At 46.7% G+C, this 18,847-nt stretch overlaps 1 protein-coding gene across 3 annotated transcripts in view; it reads left to right on the top strand.

Moving 5' to 3' along the window:
• The window catches only part of LOC147185600 (sestrin-1-like), a 36,487-nt gene that overhangs the window by 15,335 nt on the left and 2,305 nt on the right, over positions 1-18,847 (top strand). For 2 of the 3 annotated variants that reach the window (XM_086104067.1, XM_086104069.1), the window contains 7 exons: positions 16,417-16,482; positions 16,569-16,769; positions 16,851-17,033; positions 17,159-17,386; positions 17,773-18,030; positions 18,182-18,372; positions 18,612-18,756. In XM_086104067.1, the coding sequence (XP_085960193.1) occupies positions 16,417-16,482; positions 16,569-16,769; positions 16,851-17,033; positions 17,159-17,386; positions 17,773-18,030; positions 18,182-18,372; positions 18,612-18,756 (1,272 nt within the window). Of the gene's footprint in view, positions 1-15,045; positions 15,331-16,416; positions 16,483-16,568; positions 16,770-16,850; positions 17,034-17,158; positions 17,387-17,772; positions 18,031-18,181; positions 18,373-18,611; positions 18,757-18,847 lie in introns of those variants that run through there. The other variant, XM_086104070.1, reaches the window with a different exon arrangement.

Raw genomic sequence — 18,847 nt, 5'->3', positions numbered from 1 at the left:
TTTTTGGTCCACTTTTGCCTCCGCTGAACGTTGTCATTGAATCTTTCAGGAACACAAATGGTAACATATGTCGACAGACCATTTAACAGTCCTCACAGCCGTATACTGTATTCTTTATCTTCTGCGAAGAGCGAGGCTGGATTAAGCCCCATTCATTTTGTAAACCAAAATGTTGTAATTTTCCTCACAAGCGAAACGGCCATCTTATTGGGGTTCTTGCTGTGTTTGTGAAGTGAAGTTATAAGGCGGAAGGGCCCAAACGAATCAATGCATCATTAGTCTGCAGTAGGTCACGAGCATTTACCCAAGCCCACAGACTTGAGACCGAGAGTGTGCGCGTCCTGTCCGTCCGCTTTTCCTGTCGGCTTCCTGTTCATATCCACGGGTGTGTTCCTTTTACTTCCTGACCACGGTCAGGCTTCCTTGGGTTCTTCCAGCTCAGTGAAATCTATTCTTTGTTCATCCGTACATGATGGTGATGAGTGCAACACACACACACACACATGCGCGCACACACGCAGGTGCGAACCAGGGAAAGTACACGGACGAATTTCGGTGCATGATGTGATCCTCGCTTTGGGGGCGATAACATAACAGACACGGCGTGACTTTCCCACACGGTGACATCAGCGCTTGAGAAAAAAAGTGCCCTACCAGTCAGCCGTCTGCTGCACTTTGATTTTTTTTTTTTTTCGCTATCTGTGCCTCTGCCGTGTCTTTTTCCTCAAGCTTACTTTGCTCTGCGTCAGCAATGGCTGCCGAGAGGTCACGAGATCATCGCTGCTGCCCGCCGCTGCTTCTGTTGTTTGTTGTGGTTGAGAGCAGCCTTGATGAAATATCAATTTCCTTGCAACGCCTCACGCCAGCTTTATTTTTTTCCCCCCTGTCGTTGTTTTGACCCTGTCCAACTTGATTAGCTTTCGTTCATTCATTTTGTGATTTCGAAAAGGAAGATGGAGAAAATCTTATTCAGCTGATCCCTTTCAGGCCCTGCTGCGTTGAATTTTCTCATCGTCCTCAATGGCTTATCCATTCTTTGATGTGGTTTATGTGCTTTTAATCCAAAGTCACTTTCATGATAAATCAGAGTTCCAGATTGTATTGGCATGAGAGGAAAAGCCAACCTGCTCTGGTCAATGTCACCGTATCTTTTTTTTTTCACCTGGACCATTCGCTGGTTCGTCTGAGCTCATGGGGCTGTTTTTTTTTTTTTTTCCCATGGATGTACATTGTTTCTGTAGCAACCACTGGAAGAGGTGGTTGGGGAACCGGTGCTCCACTCCTTTTTTTTGGGTGGGGGGGAGCCACTTGAAGCAAAATATGTACTTTCATGCTGAAAACACAGCGACGGCGACTTCATCCTAGCCACAGTTGCTGCACTTTTTTTGGGGGGAGGGGGGTTTATACAATGAACATGAGAATCTCACCATTGAGCTCAGAAGCCTTCGGAAAATGAGCATGAAACCACGAGGAGGAGGAGCAGCCTTCTTCTGCTGTAGAAAGCCATTCTCGTTCAAGTCCCGTTGCCTCTCGAGTGGGCTTCGTAAACAAGAGCTTGTGGCTGCGGAGGGGGTGGGGGAGTCGGTGGGCTGTCGAGACATATAGAAGAAGGCGTGCGGAGGGGAGGGCGCTGTATGTCTATATACACTGTCAGTATGGAGATCCTTTTGGACTTTTTTTTTCTTTTCCCCCAGCTGACTGCAGTTTGAGCCATAGCATCTGTTGCTTTGAGGGGGCCTGCTATTTATCAAGCTGCTGGGAGCCCATAGGGAGAAAAACACAGCAAACTATATAGGTTACCCCCCTGCTCCCCTCCTTCCTCCACCCTCCCTCCATCTGAAGACATGTTATTCAGAGCCATGTTTGTGCAAAGCCACTATCTGCAGGCGGGATGAAAAAAAAAGGGGGGGGTCCTTGGAGGGGCCTAACTGACGCTGGGAGGAGAAACTTAAGATGGGATGTGGCCTGCTGTGTTTTCCTCAGACCTTCTATAGGCTACGTCAGGTTTTTTTTTTTTTTTTTTAAATGTGCAAGGATTTGGCACTCAATACTGTTTTTCATGTCTGGTGAAATAGTTTAGCGCTGAGAGAGGCGGGCTCACCCCCGGCCTCTTTAGGAATCCAGCCGCACGTGCTTCGAAATGCTGTTGGAAAGAAACAACAAAAAAGGGGGTTTGTTTGTTTGCCACAGACGCTTTTGCAGCCATATGGAACGATGTCACATTTGCGTTGCTAATTGTGGTGCGCTCTCTTGCATCACCGCCAAGCTGACACAACCGCGTTCATGCATGCTCAGTTATTTGTCACCTTTTGAGAAATTTTGCACACGCGTGCGGAGCCGTTTCCCTGACGACTCGTCTCATACGTCAGCTGCCCCCCCCCCCGCCCGACCCCCATAGGGATGCTTTCAATCCTGCTTTCCCCATTGACAAAAACAAGGATAAGTGTAGATTTGTTCCGAGGCGGCGGCGACGACAAGGAAACAAATCGATGCCGGGCTGGAATGGGTGAAGTATTGATTGACAGAAAGGATGAAAACAGATTGACACAAGAGACCAGAAGATTGACTGAGCCCAAATGAGATTATGTACAAAATTCATCGATGCCAACATACAGTTCATGCCTGGTGTTTTTTTTTTTCCTTTTCGCAAGCGGCCCACCTCTGCTGATGCAACGCTCACAAACATGTTTTCTTGGTGGAGTCCTTCCGCTTCAGACACAGTGGATCCATTCATGCAAAGTTTTTTTTCTGCATGTTCTTATGCTCATTTATTTATTTTTTTGCGTCGCAGTTCACTTCATCTTCCCCCCCACGCCTGGATGGACAGTCAGGTTTTTAATCCGATTTGGGCTGATTTACACCGCGGGTCGAAGCATCCAATTTTGCTTGAAAGCCGACCATAAATATAATTTATTTGGAGTGTCCATTTCCAGGCAGCAAAGTCGAAAGGTCCGCTTTGAATCTCGGCTTCCGGCCTTTAACTGTTTTTCCACTGCGGGTGGAAGCCGGAGTACCCAGATAAAACCCTCAAAAGCCCGTGGAGAGCAAAGCAAACACCTCGGTTTTACAACGCTTTTGGAAATATTTATAAAATATGTCGAAACAAAGCCGTTTCAAAAGTAGGTTATTTTCCCACCCGATTTCTACTAAATTCCCTTCTGAGCTCAATTCTTGTTTATCCCCCCCTACTTAATATTTATTTATGATCACTTTTGGGCTTATGTGCCCCCCCCCCCCAAAAAAAACAGTAGGGCCTCTCCTCCAGCATGTCCCCCCGCTGCGAAATGTTCTTTATTCAAAACATTCACACTGAGAGGCATCGGCCAGTCAACAGGATATGAAACTGACCTATCCTCCATTTTTTTTTTTCCTTCCCCTCCTATTCCAGCCCAAAAAGTTGCCTCTGGCATGCATGTTTGCGCCGTGTTTACCCGGCCTTGGCTGTGTTATGCATTGCGGCCTTTGGTTTTCCACCACCGCTGGAGTCTGGTCCGCGTTCCATTCCTGCCTCGTAACTGTGCGGATCGGCGACTCGCTCGCTCCGCGGCTTACGGCTGACTCACGACCGTGTGTTTGCCGAAAGGTGTCCGCTAAGGAGATGGAGACCCCCCAACCCCCCCCCCCCCCCACCTCACCCCACCACCTCCTTCCCAGCTGATGTTAGTAGAAGGGAAGATGACCATCTGCTGCCCCAGTTGCCCAGTGACTGGACAACAGTTTTCGCCTTCCTTTATGGCACAGTTCCACTGTCCATTGTCTGCCTGAGACGGGGCCGCGTGCGTTTGAGGTATTCTTTGTTCAAGCCTTTTCAAAGCGCGTGAGGAATTGTGCACTTGCTTTTTCTTCCTGCGCACGTTGAAGTTCAGCGCTCTTTGTGTCTGCGTGTGTCTGTGAAGTTTTGAGTGGACCTCCAAGAGAACAAAAGTATTGTCTGAAGTCTTCCTGTGGGAGTCCCATTGAGAACGCACCCCCTTCGCCGCGGAGCGTTTCGCACAGGATCAGTGTGTGAGTGAAGGTATAGGCCAAAAACTTGCTTCGGTGCAAGAGCACTTTTGTGGAGGCAACCTCATTAGGAAGAAACAAAAGTCACATTTTACACAGTGCAACCCCCCCCCCCTTTTTTTTTTTACTCCTCTTCTATGCTTTAAGTTTATTAAAACTCTTTTTAAACCCGTTGCTTAAAATGGAGAAAAAATACACGGCCCTTCCCACAATTCCGGCATTTGCCCTTTGGGCCACCGTAGTTCCTGTCCGGGTCGTCCGCAAAATGAGTGACACGTCCAACGGTTCAATTCCAGAAACATTTCAGCCCGAGACACCATAGTTAGCCGCGGCCATGGCAGACAAGGACTCTGAAATGACTGATGGGAGGGGGGGGGACCAGAAAGCCAACACCGTCGAGGTGTCCTTCGACAGGTTTTATGAGCCCACCTGTCGCCATTTTGTCTCCGGGACCAGAAAACAACATTCAAAAAGCGAAAACTCATTTTGTCTTCAGGTGTGAAAGCAAATCCGTAGTATCTTAAGCAAGACATTATCGTATTTTGTTTTATTTATTTATTTCGAAAATGTCCGTTTCTTCGGCTTGGAATTTGGAATCTGAATTATTTTTTTTTTTGTTCACCCCGGCAAGATTTTTACTTCCCCATCATCGTAGAAAAGAGAAAATATGAACGTGAGGCTTCAGCGTGCTCCCGATTTAGTGCCCCAATCCAAAACCGCATTATTTTTCCACAGCGATCACATGCGGATGTTTGTGCGTTTGTTTATGGAGAACAAGTTCATTGTTGGCTCAGTTATCCCTCACATATCTTACGATCTCAGATCCCGAATTGACTTGCTTCTGTGTTGTTGCAAAGCCCAGGACACATCACCTCGTGTGTAGTTTGAGGAGTCACATGCGCCTACTGGGACAAGCCACTCTTCTTCCCCTCCATCTCACTTTAATGCCCCCCCCTCCCACCCCCACACACATTTAATGTCGAACAAAGACATTCATTTATGCTGAGTATGTCAGCCAGATCCCATCAGTGTTGGACTGCACAATGAGATGTTGTCAACTGAGCAAAAAAAACAACAACAACAAAAAAAACCACAAAAACTTAAAAGCAGAGTAAGTATAGAATCATTTTTTAAAAAATCACTTCTTTACTTCCCTCCACCGCTTAACACAAACGATTTGTGGTATTGGTACGGGCCTGCGCCGCTTTGTTTCGCAGGTTTTGTGGGAAACTGATCAGAATCTGATTTGGTAAAGCGGCATTATGCCCCTTTCGCACTTAAATGAGTGCGTCCCACTAAGCACTAATCTCATAATGAGCTGACTCTGCACCCGAACCGCTCCAATACTTCACTGTGGCTTTGTTTCTCTTCACCAAGGTGCTTTGTATTACTTATGTGCACTGCGCGCGTGTGTGTGTGCATGTGTGCATCCTCTCAGGTGAGTGGGCCCAAAAAGGTAATCTAGTGTACAGAGTCATTGATTTTTCCCGCTGCGCAGGAAGTGGCTGGTTATTGATTCTGTGGGACAATGATGTCACTCGAGGCGGCGCTGGCTGTTTACTTATCCATGATAAGGCGGCAGGCGCTTCGCCCCCCCCCCCCACCCCCCCCGCGCACTGCTCAAATAATCCCGGCTCGCCGTCCTCCCACCTTTTTATCACTCTTCTCTCATTACTCTTTCCACCCGCTGTCTTTTCATTCAGCAGCCCGTGCACTCTTTAACCTCCCGCGCCCAGTTCGCTGTGACATAATCGCCGGCGGCTCAGGGGATGCCGCTTTCACAATTGGCCGCCAATTGTCGAGCGGCGTCAAAAATATGGCATCTTTTTTTTTCCGGTTGCGTCATCATTATTTATGACGGGTTTCGGGCTCAGATTGTAAAGCCTCATGTGCTGCATCGGGAATATTTTAAAGTAACTTTTTTTTTTTAAACTTGAAATAAAACAAAGCAAACTCCCTTAAGTTTATTACAGGAAAAATAAGTCAACCGCGATATAGTTAGACAGAGACTAAATGAAAAATTCCGATAACAACTTTTCACCTTCTTGGCTGTCATTACGAGTGTTGAAAAAAATTACTCATATGAGGGTAAAAAAAAATTGTAAATGTGGAATAACAAGAAAAAATGAACATCATTGTGCTGTCTTGCAAGTGTAAAAATAAGTTAACCATAGTATAATAAGAGTAACATACAAAACAAATGAATGAACTCACGTTTCACTGCATTTTTTCTTTCTTACAATGGTCCAAATAAGTGAACCTTACTCTATGGGGAACCAAATAGTGATAAATTTGAAGTTCAATGAAGTAACACACTAGATTTTGTGTACATCATCATTTTTTCCCTCCTCTTTGCCACCTCTTGGTGTCCCTCTGTTGTGGTAACACCCCCCCCCCCAAAAAAAACACACACACATGAAAATGTAAATCACACTTGTGGAGTTCACCCATTCAATGCTCACTGAGCTGAAGTCTCAGTTCAACCTTTCACCCGATTTGGGTGGCGTGCGTTTCTTCTTCGATTTCTTGAGTCACACCTTCCACTGTATCATCTTCCTCATTTCAAAATGAATTTGCACCGTTACTTCCGACGGATACTGACTCAGAGACAATTCAGCTGAGATTGCTTAAAACGTGTTTCAAATCGGCTCATCATCGTTTTATCCTGCCGTGACATTAGAAGCCAGCGGACTTCCTCGTTGCGTTAATTCAATGTGTCTCGGCACATGAGTCATGCGAGGTTGCCATCAACACCGGTTGTCTCCAAAGTGAAACGCATTTGGCTGTAAAGTGTACTTTGACACCATCGTTGGGGGGGTGGGGGGGGACTTCACATTTTATAGTGCACTATATACAAATTTCCTAAACAAAGTGGCTTGTATCGAGGTGAGAGGATGACCTCATCCCTCTACTTGTTGACTCTGCGTTCGGCGCTGGAACGCCGCCGCTTGTCAGTGCGGCGGTGTTCCGTAACGCAAGCGTGACGGATGTCCATCGAGCGTCGGTGCGACCTCCGTAACCGGCTGTTAAGAACATTCCGTGCCTGCGTTTTTGTGCTTCGCGTTTGTGGTTGCACGTACGTAACATCGAGGTTTCTCATCCCCGCCTGGTACCGGATATGTCCAATACAAGTCAATGTTTATTTAAAAAAAAAAAAAAAGTAGTCCACTGGGGGTGAGATGCAAAAAAAAAAAAAACCTCAAAACAAAACAAACATAAAAACCTGATGCTCAGCTGTGCCTTTGTCCTTTTCTTGGTCCCGCAGGTTTGTAACAGATTAACCACAGTGCAAATATGTCTGACACTACCTGTGGCATTAACAGAAGACACACACACACACACGCACATGACATTAGACTCCCACTCCATTACCTGGGTTATGAGGTCCACTAGGGGGGCTTTAAAGGTCAAAACACAGTTTATAAATAAACTCTACTCCTTTCACTGAAATGAATCCTTTTTTGTTTCTTTCATGGAAAACAGCGGGGAGAACCCCGGTGTATAAATCTAATCCTATTTAAATATACATTTTGCTAAATTGTGGATTTTTTTTTTCCACAGAGATTTTTACAGCATACTTCCTGTAATGCCCTCACATGTGGGAAAGGAGAGCCATACAGTTGTCACACATGCACTTTTCAGCCATTTATCTGAACGACACCAGCACAGTCGGTAGCTGATGTTGGCCACAGCTCAAGCCCAGATACTCACACACTGGTTTGCCTATGTCAGACAGCACCCCCATCAGGCCCCGCCTCTTAAAGGCACATACAGCATGTAATGCGGACACGACATGTAGAGTATCTTCTGTCCATGTTCTACTTGCAATTTTTTTTCCCTGTGCGGTCAAATACATTTTGAATGTGTTCGATAAGTGGGTGAGAGGGGATAAAACTATTTTTTTAAAAAGTATTTATATTACCTCAATGTCATCCCCACTAGAAGGGTGGTTCACTGTGAAAGAATTGTCTTACTTTAAAGTGAAACGTGTGAGTGACTTGCATATTTCACCCCCGCCTCCCTTGGATGTTGTGTCAGTATTTTCTACATTTGTCCGCACTCAAGTGTTCTCAAGTCACGCGCTCGTGTTTTCTTTTTTGAGGAAGTCGCCGGACGCTCTCTCTCTCCCGGATTGCGGCACTGCGTCTGCCGTCTATGTCTTGTGCCTATCGTGCCTCGTTGTTTGCACGCAGCCGGTCTGCTGGCTTTTGCTTTGGATGCTTCTCAGGTTGTTACCAGAGTTTTGAAAGGCACGCCGGTGAATGTGTCATCATACCTCAGTCATACAGTCAATGGCCCAGCATTTATGCATCTCAACGTATGTTCACTGGTGGTACTTGGAGGCCGGCGGCCATTGTTAAAAATAAATCGGACACTACCGGTATGGTGCGGCGGTTGGCCCGTATTTTCTGAATCACCCGCCACAGTCATCAATAACATGCCGAGCGGAGCCGCTATTGCCTGCAAACAAGGACGCATAAGGGCCGAGACCATCAGGGCGACAAATGCGGCTTCATTCAGGGAAAAAAAGTTGATCTTGTAAATATTACAAAGGTGATGAATAGCTCATCTGCAATCAATGGAGATGATGAGTCGGTGATAATAGGCGAAGAGGTCAGAGGTTGAGGTGATCGAGTTTCCGCCTAATCTTATTTTATAAACGATGAAACATTAACGGGGGGCCGGCCGCCGCGTGACGCCACTCCCCATTGAGGTCCTGTCCGAACTTTTGTCCCGCTATTCATTCAGCACCGGAGCTCATTACCTTTTAACGAAGGAATCGGACACAGAGGGCAGCGATTAGGGCATATCACTTCTGTTTGTCATTCCGCCACCACCATTAAAAGTAAAAAGAAATTTTTTTTTATTGGGGCTTGGATCGCTTATCCAACCACTTTTATTTGTAACGCGATCCTTTAGAAGCGCATTGTCAAACGTTCTGCTCAGATAACACAAATGCCTTTTGGTGTTTGTAGAGCCCAACAGACCCAAACTCGAAAAACAAGTTGTATGAAAACCAAAGCGACATTTGCCATTGAAAATAAACAACATCAAATTTTACTGTTCCAGACACCAAAAATATTAATCAAAAGACAGGGGAGCCGTTTTCAACAAGCCTTCAACAGCAACTTCAGGCAATTACAAACCTCGCGCACTGCAACGCCAACACTCGGACATCTTTGGGCAACATCGGCTTAATGTCCTTCCTGGCCTTCAAAATAAAAGCCTGCCATGTACAGTATAATAAGACTTTCACTTCACTTTCTTTGGCACCTTCAAATTTTATCCTTGCATATTCAGTGTGACTACTAAAAAACAAAACCCACCATGTGGCCAAAGTAATTGTGGGGAGAGACCGTTATTACACTGGCGAGCTTCTAATCTCTGCCGATGCGTTACATCGACTTTATCAGTGTCTGTTGCGGTCTGCGGTCTAAGCCGGTGCACTTCATTCTGGAGTAGCACTCCCAGGAATGTCACCTCTTCTGTTACATAAAGACTGAGTCCTTTGCTTAAAGGATGATAAAAACACAGCCCTTTGGGATTTTCTTTTCTCTTTTTTTTAATGGCTGTTGACATTTTGATGAGGAGTTTGGTAGATGCATGAGTCACGCTGTTGACCGAGAATAACAGTCAATGATCACAGCCGGCTCGCGTGTTTTTTATTTTTCTTTTTTATATGGAGACTTCCATGCTTATGGCGGCGGGAAGTAACTAAGTATAAATATTGATGTACCTATATATATATATTTTTTACAGGTATCGCTCCTCGAGTATTTGAAGTATTTTTCCGGCCACATGAACATCTGTACATCTTTACGCCTCACTCTGTCAAAACACGCTTGTTACTTTGTTTTTCCCGCCTCCGCAGATGACGACAAGACATAATTAGAGAGCGGTAAAGCCAGTTTTTTTTTTTTTGGTCCCCTTTTCCTGATGTACACAAGTTGAATCAGTACCTCTACTTTTACAAGCATCTTTCTTTGACGCAATAACGTCTACCGAAGAACAGCGTGCGAGTACTTTTGCAAGCTCTGCAGGCTGATCGACAACAGTGAGATGATTCATTTTTGATCAGTCAGCAGAGAGGGGGGGAAGGGTCCAAAAAAAAAAAAAAAAAAAACAGCTGGTCATTCCAGGAGTTACACACCAGCGTCAAACTGTCGCTTGTGATTCCTTTGCGCTGGTGCGAGACCCCTCGCTGATCTAAGGTCAGCGTCATTTTGGACGTAGTAAAAGATAAGCTGGGCATACGTTTTTTGCGTGTAGCTGCAAAAATTGCAAGAATCGCTCCCCCCCTATCTCACGTGCGTCTGAATCGATCGACTTTCCAGAGGAGGAGTCGTTTCCCCATTAGTCTGTGTCACTTCTAAAGTTAGCAAGTGCGGTTTCATCTATTCTGTTGCTCGATAGGATTTTTTTTTTTTCTGCGTTGTTTTCCTCTTGCAGGCTTTTTGTATTGTGACAGCTGCCCTCGCCTTTGTTAGAATAACATCCCCGGGAACTCGCTTTTCCTCACGTGCGCATGGAGATTGCGGGGCCAACGCCTTTTCTACCCTCGATTGTACTGCTGTGTACGTTTTTGATTAGTTCGGAAATTGACGATAAGCAAGTTCACGCCTGTCTGAATCAAGCCATCAGCAGGTTGTCCGTACCCCCCCCCCCCCCGAGATCCTAAAGTCTCTGAAGTTCGTGTGTTTTCGTGGAAACTCGCAAGCGCTGCTTCCTTTCAGTGTGAGGCGAGTCCACCGGTCCAAATGTGGAGAGATTTTTTTTTTTTTTTGATGCTCTGATTGCATGACAGAAAAAAAAATATACAGATTCGAGAAAGGAAAGCAAAAGGGCCCAAAAGGCAACGGATTCCATGAAGTGACGTCCCAGACTTCACCAATTAAAAAGATCCACTTGTTTTCGAGTATTTTCTTGGAAATCTAAAAGCCCAACACGGTTGACGCAGTTTTCAGATGAACCCTTTGAGGGACGGCGGTCACTCCAGTGGGGACAGCTTATCATGTTATCATGATTGGTGCATGAAACAGCCTAACGTCACTCGGTGTTGGCGGTTACTATAGTTCGACTTGAGGTGACAAGGGAGTGCATGCTGAGGCCCGCTAGTGGTGACACTCAAGGGTTAAAACTTTTCTGCGGGTTGAAGAGGTAGCTTTTGTGTTGCAAGCAGATAACACTCTTGATTGTGCACTTTTCTCTCTTTGTTAAAAGTTTGCACGGACATGAAGAGCTCATAAAAAAAAAAATGTTTTGTGCCAGCTGTCCAAGTGTTTACACAGAAAAACAAATCTTTTTTTTTCCCTTTCTCCAAAAGAGTGAACCGACTCAGCCGCACGGTCAGCTGAGTGAACATTTCTCAGCCCTCGTCAGACAAATCCACCGCTAAACTGTATGACTTTCTATGAAACACAAACCCGATTAGGCTGCGCAGTGAACTTCATAACTCCGCTGAACTTTTTTTCCCCCCCCCCTCGTTTTTTTTCTCTTGGAGAAACAACGCAGTTAAAGAAAGAGAGAGAGAGCGAGAGTGCGAGGAGAAGATTGGCTCCTCTCGCTGTCGTCCTGTCTTGCGATTGGTAGGGGCCTGTTGCTAGGCTTGTGTCGGGTTTCGACAGTTTTTTCTGCTTCCTCCACTGTCTGTGCAGCCCATAGGTCAGGTTTGAACTGGTCTGGTGGACCTCTGCCACTTGTTGAACATCCCCAGCGAAAAGGAAAAGAGAAGGGGGAACAAAAAAATATGCAGCAGGATTGTCACTGCCGGAGAAAACAAAAGGCGAGACACGTGCAGATTAGAGTTTGCCACTATTGTCTTCTTTTGTTTTTCCTCATTAGTACCTGAGTCAGCCTCCTTGTTGGTTCAAGGCTGTTGTGAATCATCGTGTTACACTTGCATCAAGTCAAGACATCTGTCGGCAATTAAAAAAAAAAAAGTAGGTTTCCACATCTTGTTAGCATGATGCTTTGGAACAAAAAACTGTACCGGTAATCAAAACTTTGTGGCACGACCGAAACTAAATACAGTTTTGACACTCATTAATATGGAAACCCGGACATGTGCCTTCTTTTTTTTGGGCATCAAGACCTAAAAAACATCTCACCGGGAGCTCATAACTCTCTTTCTGTGCTGTATTTTAATTGCGGGAAGGCGTAGCTCGTGTCAAATGACACTTTGCAATTCATCTTTGGCAACAACAAGCTGCATCCTGTCATTAGTGTGTATGTGTGTGGGTGGGTGCGCATGTGTGTGCAAGTTTGTGCTGTCCCTCGTGCGCTATCGAATGCATTTTTATTGGCTACTTAGCTATTTCATTGTGCATTGTTGACAGGGTCTCGACTGTGACGGCCTTAAAAAAAAAATCACAAGCACATCATTAATTAATATGCGCAAAAGTCGGATGATAGTTTTTTTTCCCTCCCAACATTTAAAGCTATAATGTCGAACAATTGTAGTGGCTTCAAAAGCATTACAATAGTGTGCTGCCAAGCAATAAAGTGAATGCTATTTTAAACATTGCTATATGGTGACCCACCATCACCGATTTACGTTTTCTTAAATATTCGTGGGCCGCCCAGGATGATTCTAGTTTTTTTTTTTTAAACATATTGCAACACTTTATATAAATGCTACCGTAACCGATCAGATAGCAGTTTGACTTTGATTAAAGTCAATAGTATCTTAGTCATTGACTCCCATACTGGCGTTCGATGTTTGGAGGTTACCAACAGTCCGCGATGGACTAGTTTGTGCGGCAGCATAAGACGAAGTGGTCATACGACACAAGTGGTCATGCAACGCGTGACGCTGGACGTGTCATCTCGGGCTCAGTGGGAAGAAATATACGAGCCTAAAAGCACTGAAACAACAATCTCACCCCGCGGAATCATCAGTGCGTGCACAGTGACAATGGCGCGGGCCATGCCGGGACCCCCCCCCCCCCCCCCCCCGAGCCTATAAGCGCTTTTATGTGAAATAGGGGTCCGGTGTGTCGTTACGCTGACCGGCCTCTCTTCTGCAGCTTTTGCTGAGCCGCATGAGTGCTGACTCCAGTCCCTGGGAACATGTTTACCTCTCTGCCCCGTTCCCCACCCTCCCTGCGCCAACAGGAGGGGGACCCGAGGTGAGAGAAGGGTGGGCGAGGGAGGCTGGCCGGACCCACACAATGAACCTGCTGAATACTGTGCGATGTGGCTCGCCCTGCAGTTGGCTGCCAAACTGGCTGGACAGGCTCTTGATCAAAGTCCGCCAGAGGGGAGGGGACGGGAGAGTGGTGGTGGTGGGGGCTGGGGGGTGGGGCGGTGACTTTTTGGCTCTGCTCGTTATACCAAATTTAGCTTTCTAGTAGTTTTTTTTGTCGCACAGAAGAGCCGATAAAAGACGGTCTCTATAATTGTGACATGATCGTGGTGGCTAAGTCCCCACTGAAGGTTGCGGTCATTCGGCCCGCCACCGCTTACCGTATCGGGGGCAGTAACTGACCTCCTGACGAGGTGATAAAAGCGTAATGTGGCACGCAAGTGAACGTGTTATTGCCAGGCTGGGATAAACAAAGCTATAAGAGCGGTCGGTCCTCCTTATCTTTACCCCCCCTTTCTCCTCTCCTGTCTTGTGGCTCGAAAGGGAGTCCTTCAGGCGGCTTGATTAGTGGAGAGATGACATTATTATCTGTGGTCTGAGACGCTGCACCTATGAGAGCCCCCGTTCAAGGGCCTGCAGACCTTGTCATCCTTTTAGATGAGATTATGGGCTTAATTCATCGCAAACGCATGCATGCAGAGGGTTTCAGACTTACTAGTGTCTTTTAAAAAAAGTGCAATAGACATCAGCAAAAACACTTTTTTTTCCTAATCTAACAAAGAAAACTGACACATGGTCAAAGCTATGAAATTGCCAAGCATTATATTTCGTCTGTCGGGTTTACGTGAGCCTCAAGTTTGGTGATGGTGATTAGTAAAGATACAGTTGCTTGTTAGTCACCCCGTTGACTGTGTTGTTGAAATGATTTGCTCCAAGTCGACTAGTACGCATGTAGTGTTCGCTATGGACATGTGTGAGTAACTTCCAAACAATGTGATCGGACAGAAAAACAGCGGTGAAAGCATATCTTCTTGTGTCGGACGTCATGCATGAAGCCGAATACAGTCACGCTTCCAACATGGCATGACAGGAATGAGCAACTGGCAGCGCAACCTGTAACCACACTCTGAGTGGCCCCCTGATTAATATTTGAAAAAATATATATATATTTTTTGTTTTGTCCCCCCCCCCCCCCAAACCCACACGCACTTTTTCATGGAAAATGTCTATAGGAAGCTTATCAGAGGGCGTTACAGAAAAATCCAATGCATCAGCAGATTTTTGCTATTCGCAAACTAGCCTCGTTTTAAGTTGTAATATCAATATTCACCACTTGGTGGAAGACATGGCTTTGTTGCGCTTGCACCGGGTCTGAAACTGACCTATGCTACAATGTTCGTGGAATGGAACTATTTTTCTTCTTCTGTGGATTTGTAATGAGATATATATGAGTTGCTGCGCTTCATGTTGGTTTGCTGTTCAGCAGTTGTGTGCCATCCTTGATTGGTCTTTTTTATGCACAAAAGCCCTTTGCATTGAAAAAACCCCCACAATAGGTGGTATTTTTTGGATTGCTCAACCCCTTTGTTGTTGAAAGATGAATTTTGATTGCCTTTACAAATGGATGTATTGATTACCGATTGTATATCGGTCAGTGTGCATCATATCATGGTTAATGAACAGCCACAGTTATTTAACAAACAGAAAGGACTGACAATTCAATCAGGAGTGAACAAAAGAAGCACAGAAAGACGCGGTGATGTTTTCTTAAGGCAAAAGGGGGTTTGTCTTTTCCGCTCACGTTTTGCCCCCCTCATTCCTCTTTCCTCACGCTTAGCCCCGCCCTCTCCGCCTCTCCCGTGTCACCATTGGTCGGCTCCCGCGCGCTATCGCCTCGCGATTGGCCGATTCTTGCGTCGCTCAAGCACGCCTCGACTTATTTACCGAATGTGTGAGCGGGGGGGGGGGGGAACCAAATGGGGCTGCCGGAGTGACTTGGCTGCTTGTCGGGCCCGCAACAGCTGACGAGAGCGGAGCACTTGAGCGCGGCAGCCTACCTGGGAACAAAGAACTGCTGGGGGACGGTTTGCGGAGCTTTCAAACCCCGGTCCAAAAGCAGCGGAGTGCGGGGAGGACAAGACATGAGGCACGCCGTGTCACCTTCGGAGAACGTGGAGAATTGTTCGTTCGCTGTGACACACTTGTTTAAGATATGTGCCCATTGTGAACGGCTCGGAAAAAAGGTAATCGAAAAAAAACCCAACAACAACAGCAATTTTCATTTTCATCAGCGCAGCATCGAAAAGATGACACATGCGACTGTTTGTTGGTGTTTTAAAGCGATGTCAGTCGATTTCTGCTCTCAGGCAACTGCTTTTTCTTCGACTGAATGAGCTGCAGTGCAGTCTTTTGTCCGGACTTGTTTGTCTGTCAAGTTTGGGAGGAGGGGGCCCTCGAATGTTTTGAAAAGACCCCCCAACACACATTTTTATTGTCACTTCTATGAATTGTTATCTCGAGTGATTACGGTTTTTTTTCTCCACGTCGTCCCGACAGAATTAAGTCATTTGTTGGTCAGTTTATTCATCTTAGTCTAATGAGTGGACATGTCCGTACATGAAGAAAAAAAAAGTTCTTTTCTTTTTCCGTTCATTTACATCCCTTTTAATGTCTACTGTGTCGCTGTGTGCATCATGCTTCCACGAAATCATCCAAAAATGATTTTTCGTCACCAATGCCTCAGTTATTCTGTGCTTAATCCTTGCACAATAGCTCCAAAAAAAATTTCACTTTTAACATCTCCTCTGCTCGAGATGTGCATTATATTGCCGTAAATCATGTTTACTGATGCTGTGCTTAAAAACGGATAGTTCATCACAAACGCCCCCATTAGGCTTAAAAAATGTCACTTTTATGCCTGCCGTGTTCATGATAGTACAACAAACTTATCATGTTTACCGACGCTAAAGCCATAATTATCTCACCCCCCCCCCCAAAAAAGTCACTTTTAACAACTACTGTTCACAGTTACTGATTCTGTCCTTTTCATCACGAAGGCTGCAGTTATGCTTAGAAATGGCTCACTCTTGTGTGAGTTGACAAGACGAAGTCATAAATTGAAGCTGCTATCGCTGTTAAACGTTTCATACGTTTTATGGAACATTAAGCATACTCACACACTTGTGTATAGATAGCCATGTTATGCAGTCTACACCTCCTGGTCATGCATTGTCTAAATTTTGCTCAAAGGACCTCCAAGATAATTTCTCTGCCGTAACGAGACGAGAAAGTATTTCGATGACATTTTCCCCCTTTTATGTGTCTTTCAGGATCTGGGAGTGCGAATCCCAAGACCCCTGGGAAACGGGCCAAGCAGATTTATCCCTGAAAAAGAGGTATGGAAATGTTCATCCTGCCAATGAGGTTCCCAAAAAACAACTTCATTGGGCCCGTTTATGATGTCACGTATTTTCCGTCCCAGATTCTTCAAGTCAGTAAAGTGGACACCAGGACACAGTCGATCTTTGAGGATGCGTTCGCCGCCCTCGGCCGGCTGGATAACATCTCACTAGTGATGGGCTTCCACCCGCAGTACCTGGAGAGCTTCCTGCGCACGCAGCACTACCTGCTGCAGATGGACGGGCCGCTGTCGCTGCACTACCGCCACTACATCGGCATCATGGTGCGACCCCACCTGGACTTTGTTTACCTCCCCTTTTCAAACGCCACGCGTCTTACGGTTGTTGCATCATCCCGCGTGTAGGCGGCGGCTCGCCACCAGTGCTCCTATCTGGTCAACCTGCACGTCAACGACTTCCTCCAGGTGGGCGGCGACCCCAAATGGCTCAACGGGCTGGACGGAGCCCCTAGAAAGCTCCAGCAACTGGGCGAGCTCAATAAAATCCTGGCCCACCGGCCGTGGCTGCTCACCAAGGAGCACATCGAGGTGAGAAACCGAGCTCAGGACGGGTGGGTGTGGGCGGTGGCGGAGTGGTAGGGGTGTGAAAAGTGTTGCGCAACAGCTGAGGTCATACCGAGCGAGCTAACCAACTCCGCTTCGTCTTTATCAAGGGTCTGCTAAAAGCCGAGGAGCACAGCTGGTCACTGGCCGAGCTCATCCACGCCGTCGTTCTGCTCACGCACTACCACTCGCTGGCCTCCTTCACCTTCGGCTGCGGCATCATGCCCGAGATCCACTGCGACGGCGGCCACACCTTCCGGCCGCCCTCGGTCGGCCATTACTGCGTGTGCGACATCGCCAATGGCAACAACCACCACGACAGTCCCTTTGGCAGCCAGGTGAGACAAATGCTAATCGAGGGGGGGGGGGCGGCGTGTGCACACTCCTCGTCCATCTGTTTCCCCCCTATGTGGCACGAGCCATATTTGGATACAGAAACGTCATTCAAATTAGACACCATCCAGCAGAATCTTGTTTTGCCCTTGCAGTGCAACAGTGGGTCACATTGACGAGGAAATAAACACAATTTCATGATTAGATATAAAATGAGAGTTTGCCTCTCTGTCAGTTACACCCTTTACCAAAAATGACTTTCTTCAGGCGTTGGCATGGGTCTTATAGCCAGGTGGTCTAGTGCCACCTGTTGCTGGTCTCTGCACCTCACAGCGCGTGACCACCTGTCCAGATGTCAAAACTCTTTCCCCCTTACCGGCATGTTGTCCAGGAGGTGTGCGGCGGCGAGGTGGAGGTGCTGATGGAGCGCATGAAGCAGCTGCAAGAGTGCCGCGATGACGAAGAGGCCAGCCAGGAGGAGATGGCCACGCGCTTCGAGCGAGAGAAGACGGAGAGCATGCTGGTGGTGACGGCCGAGGACGAGGAGTGGGTGCCCTCCCGCGACATCTCGCGACACTTCGAGGACCCCAGCTACGGTTACAAGGACTTCTCCAGGAGGGGCGAGCACGTGCCCACTTTCAGAGTGCAGGTACACTCGTCGCACATGCAATGGTGGCCCCAATTAACTAATTCAGTACCGGCCAAGTCTGAAAAGACGTTTAAAAACGTCTTTGGGAGTGAATGAGTTAATGATCATGTCTCATTTTAATTATAATTTTTTTTTTTTTTTTTTTTTGCAGGACTACAGTTGGGAGGACCACGGCTACTCCCTGGTGAACCGTCTCTATCCCGATGTGGGTCAGATGCTGGATGAGAAGTTCCAGATGGCGTACAACCTGACGTACAACACCATGGCCACGCACAAGGACGTGGACACCAGCATGCTGCGCAGGGCCATCTGGAACTACATACACTGCATGTTCGGCATCAGGTAGGCAAGAGCAGCTAACATGTTGACGGAATAAAATTGAAAGGGTAGTGCGGGCGAGGCGGGTGCTGGAGCTTATCCCAGCTGTCTTCGGGCTGTAGGCGGGGTACACCCTGAACAGGTTGCCAGCCATTCACAGGGCACACTTAGACGAACCGCATCCGATAATCAAGCCTTTCATTGTAGGCTGTGGAGCATATTATCAATATGTGTTCTTTTGCCACCCACCCCGTGATTGTCAGGTATGACGACTATGATTATGGTGAGATCAACCAGCTGTTGGACCGTAGCTTCAAGATCTATATCAAGACTATGGTGTGCAGCCCAGAGAAGACCACCAAGCGAATGTACGAGAGCTTCTGGAGGCAGTTCCAGCACTCTGAGAAGGTCAGACACCTTTTACTCACGTAGAAAAGAAAATGCTTTTTTTTTTTTTTTTTTACATTGCTGCTAAAGGCCTCCTACCTCTGTCTCTGCA

This window comes from Hippocampus guttulatus, chromosome 23 (genome assembly GCF_054856545.1).
Source record: "Hippocampus guttulatus isolate MCC_2025c chromosome 23, RoL_Hgut_1.0, whole genome shotgun sequence".
In the NCBI taxonomy this organism is placed as follows: Eukaryota; Metazoa; Chordata; class Actinopteri; order Syngnathiformes; family Syngnathidae; genus Hippocampus; species Hippocampus guttulatus.
Note: the sequence above shows the minus strand (reverse complement) of the source record. Positions and strands in the feature narration are given on the sequence as shown.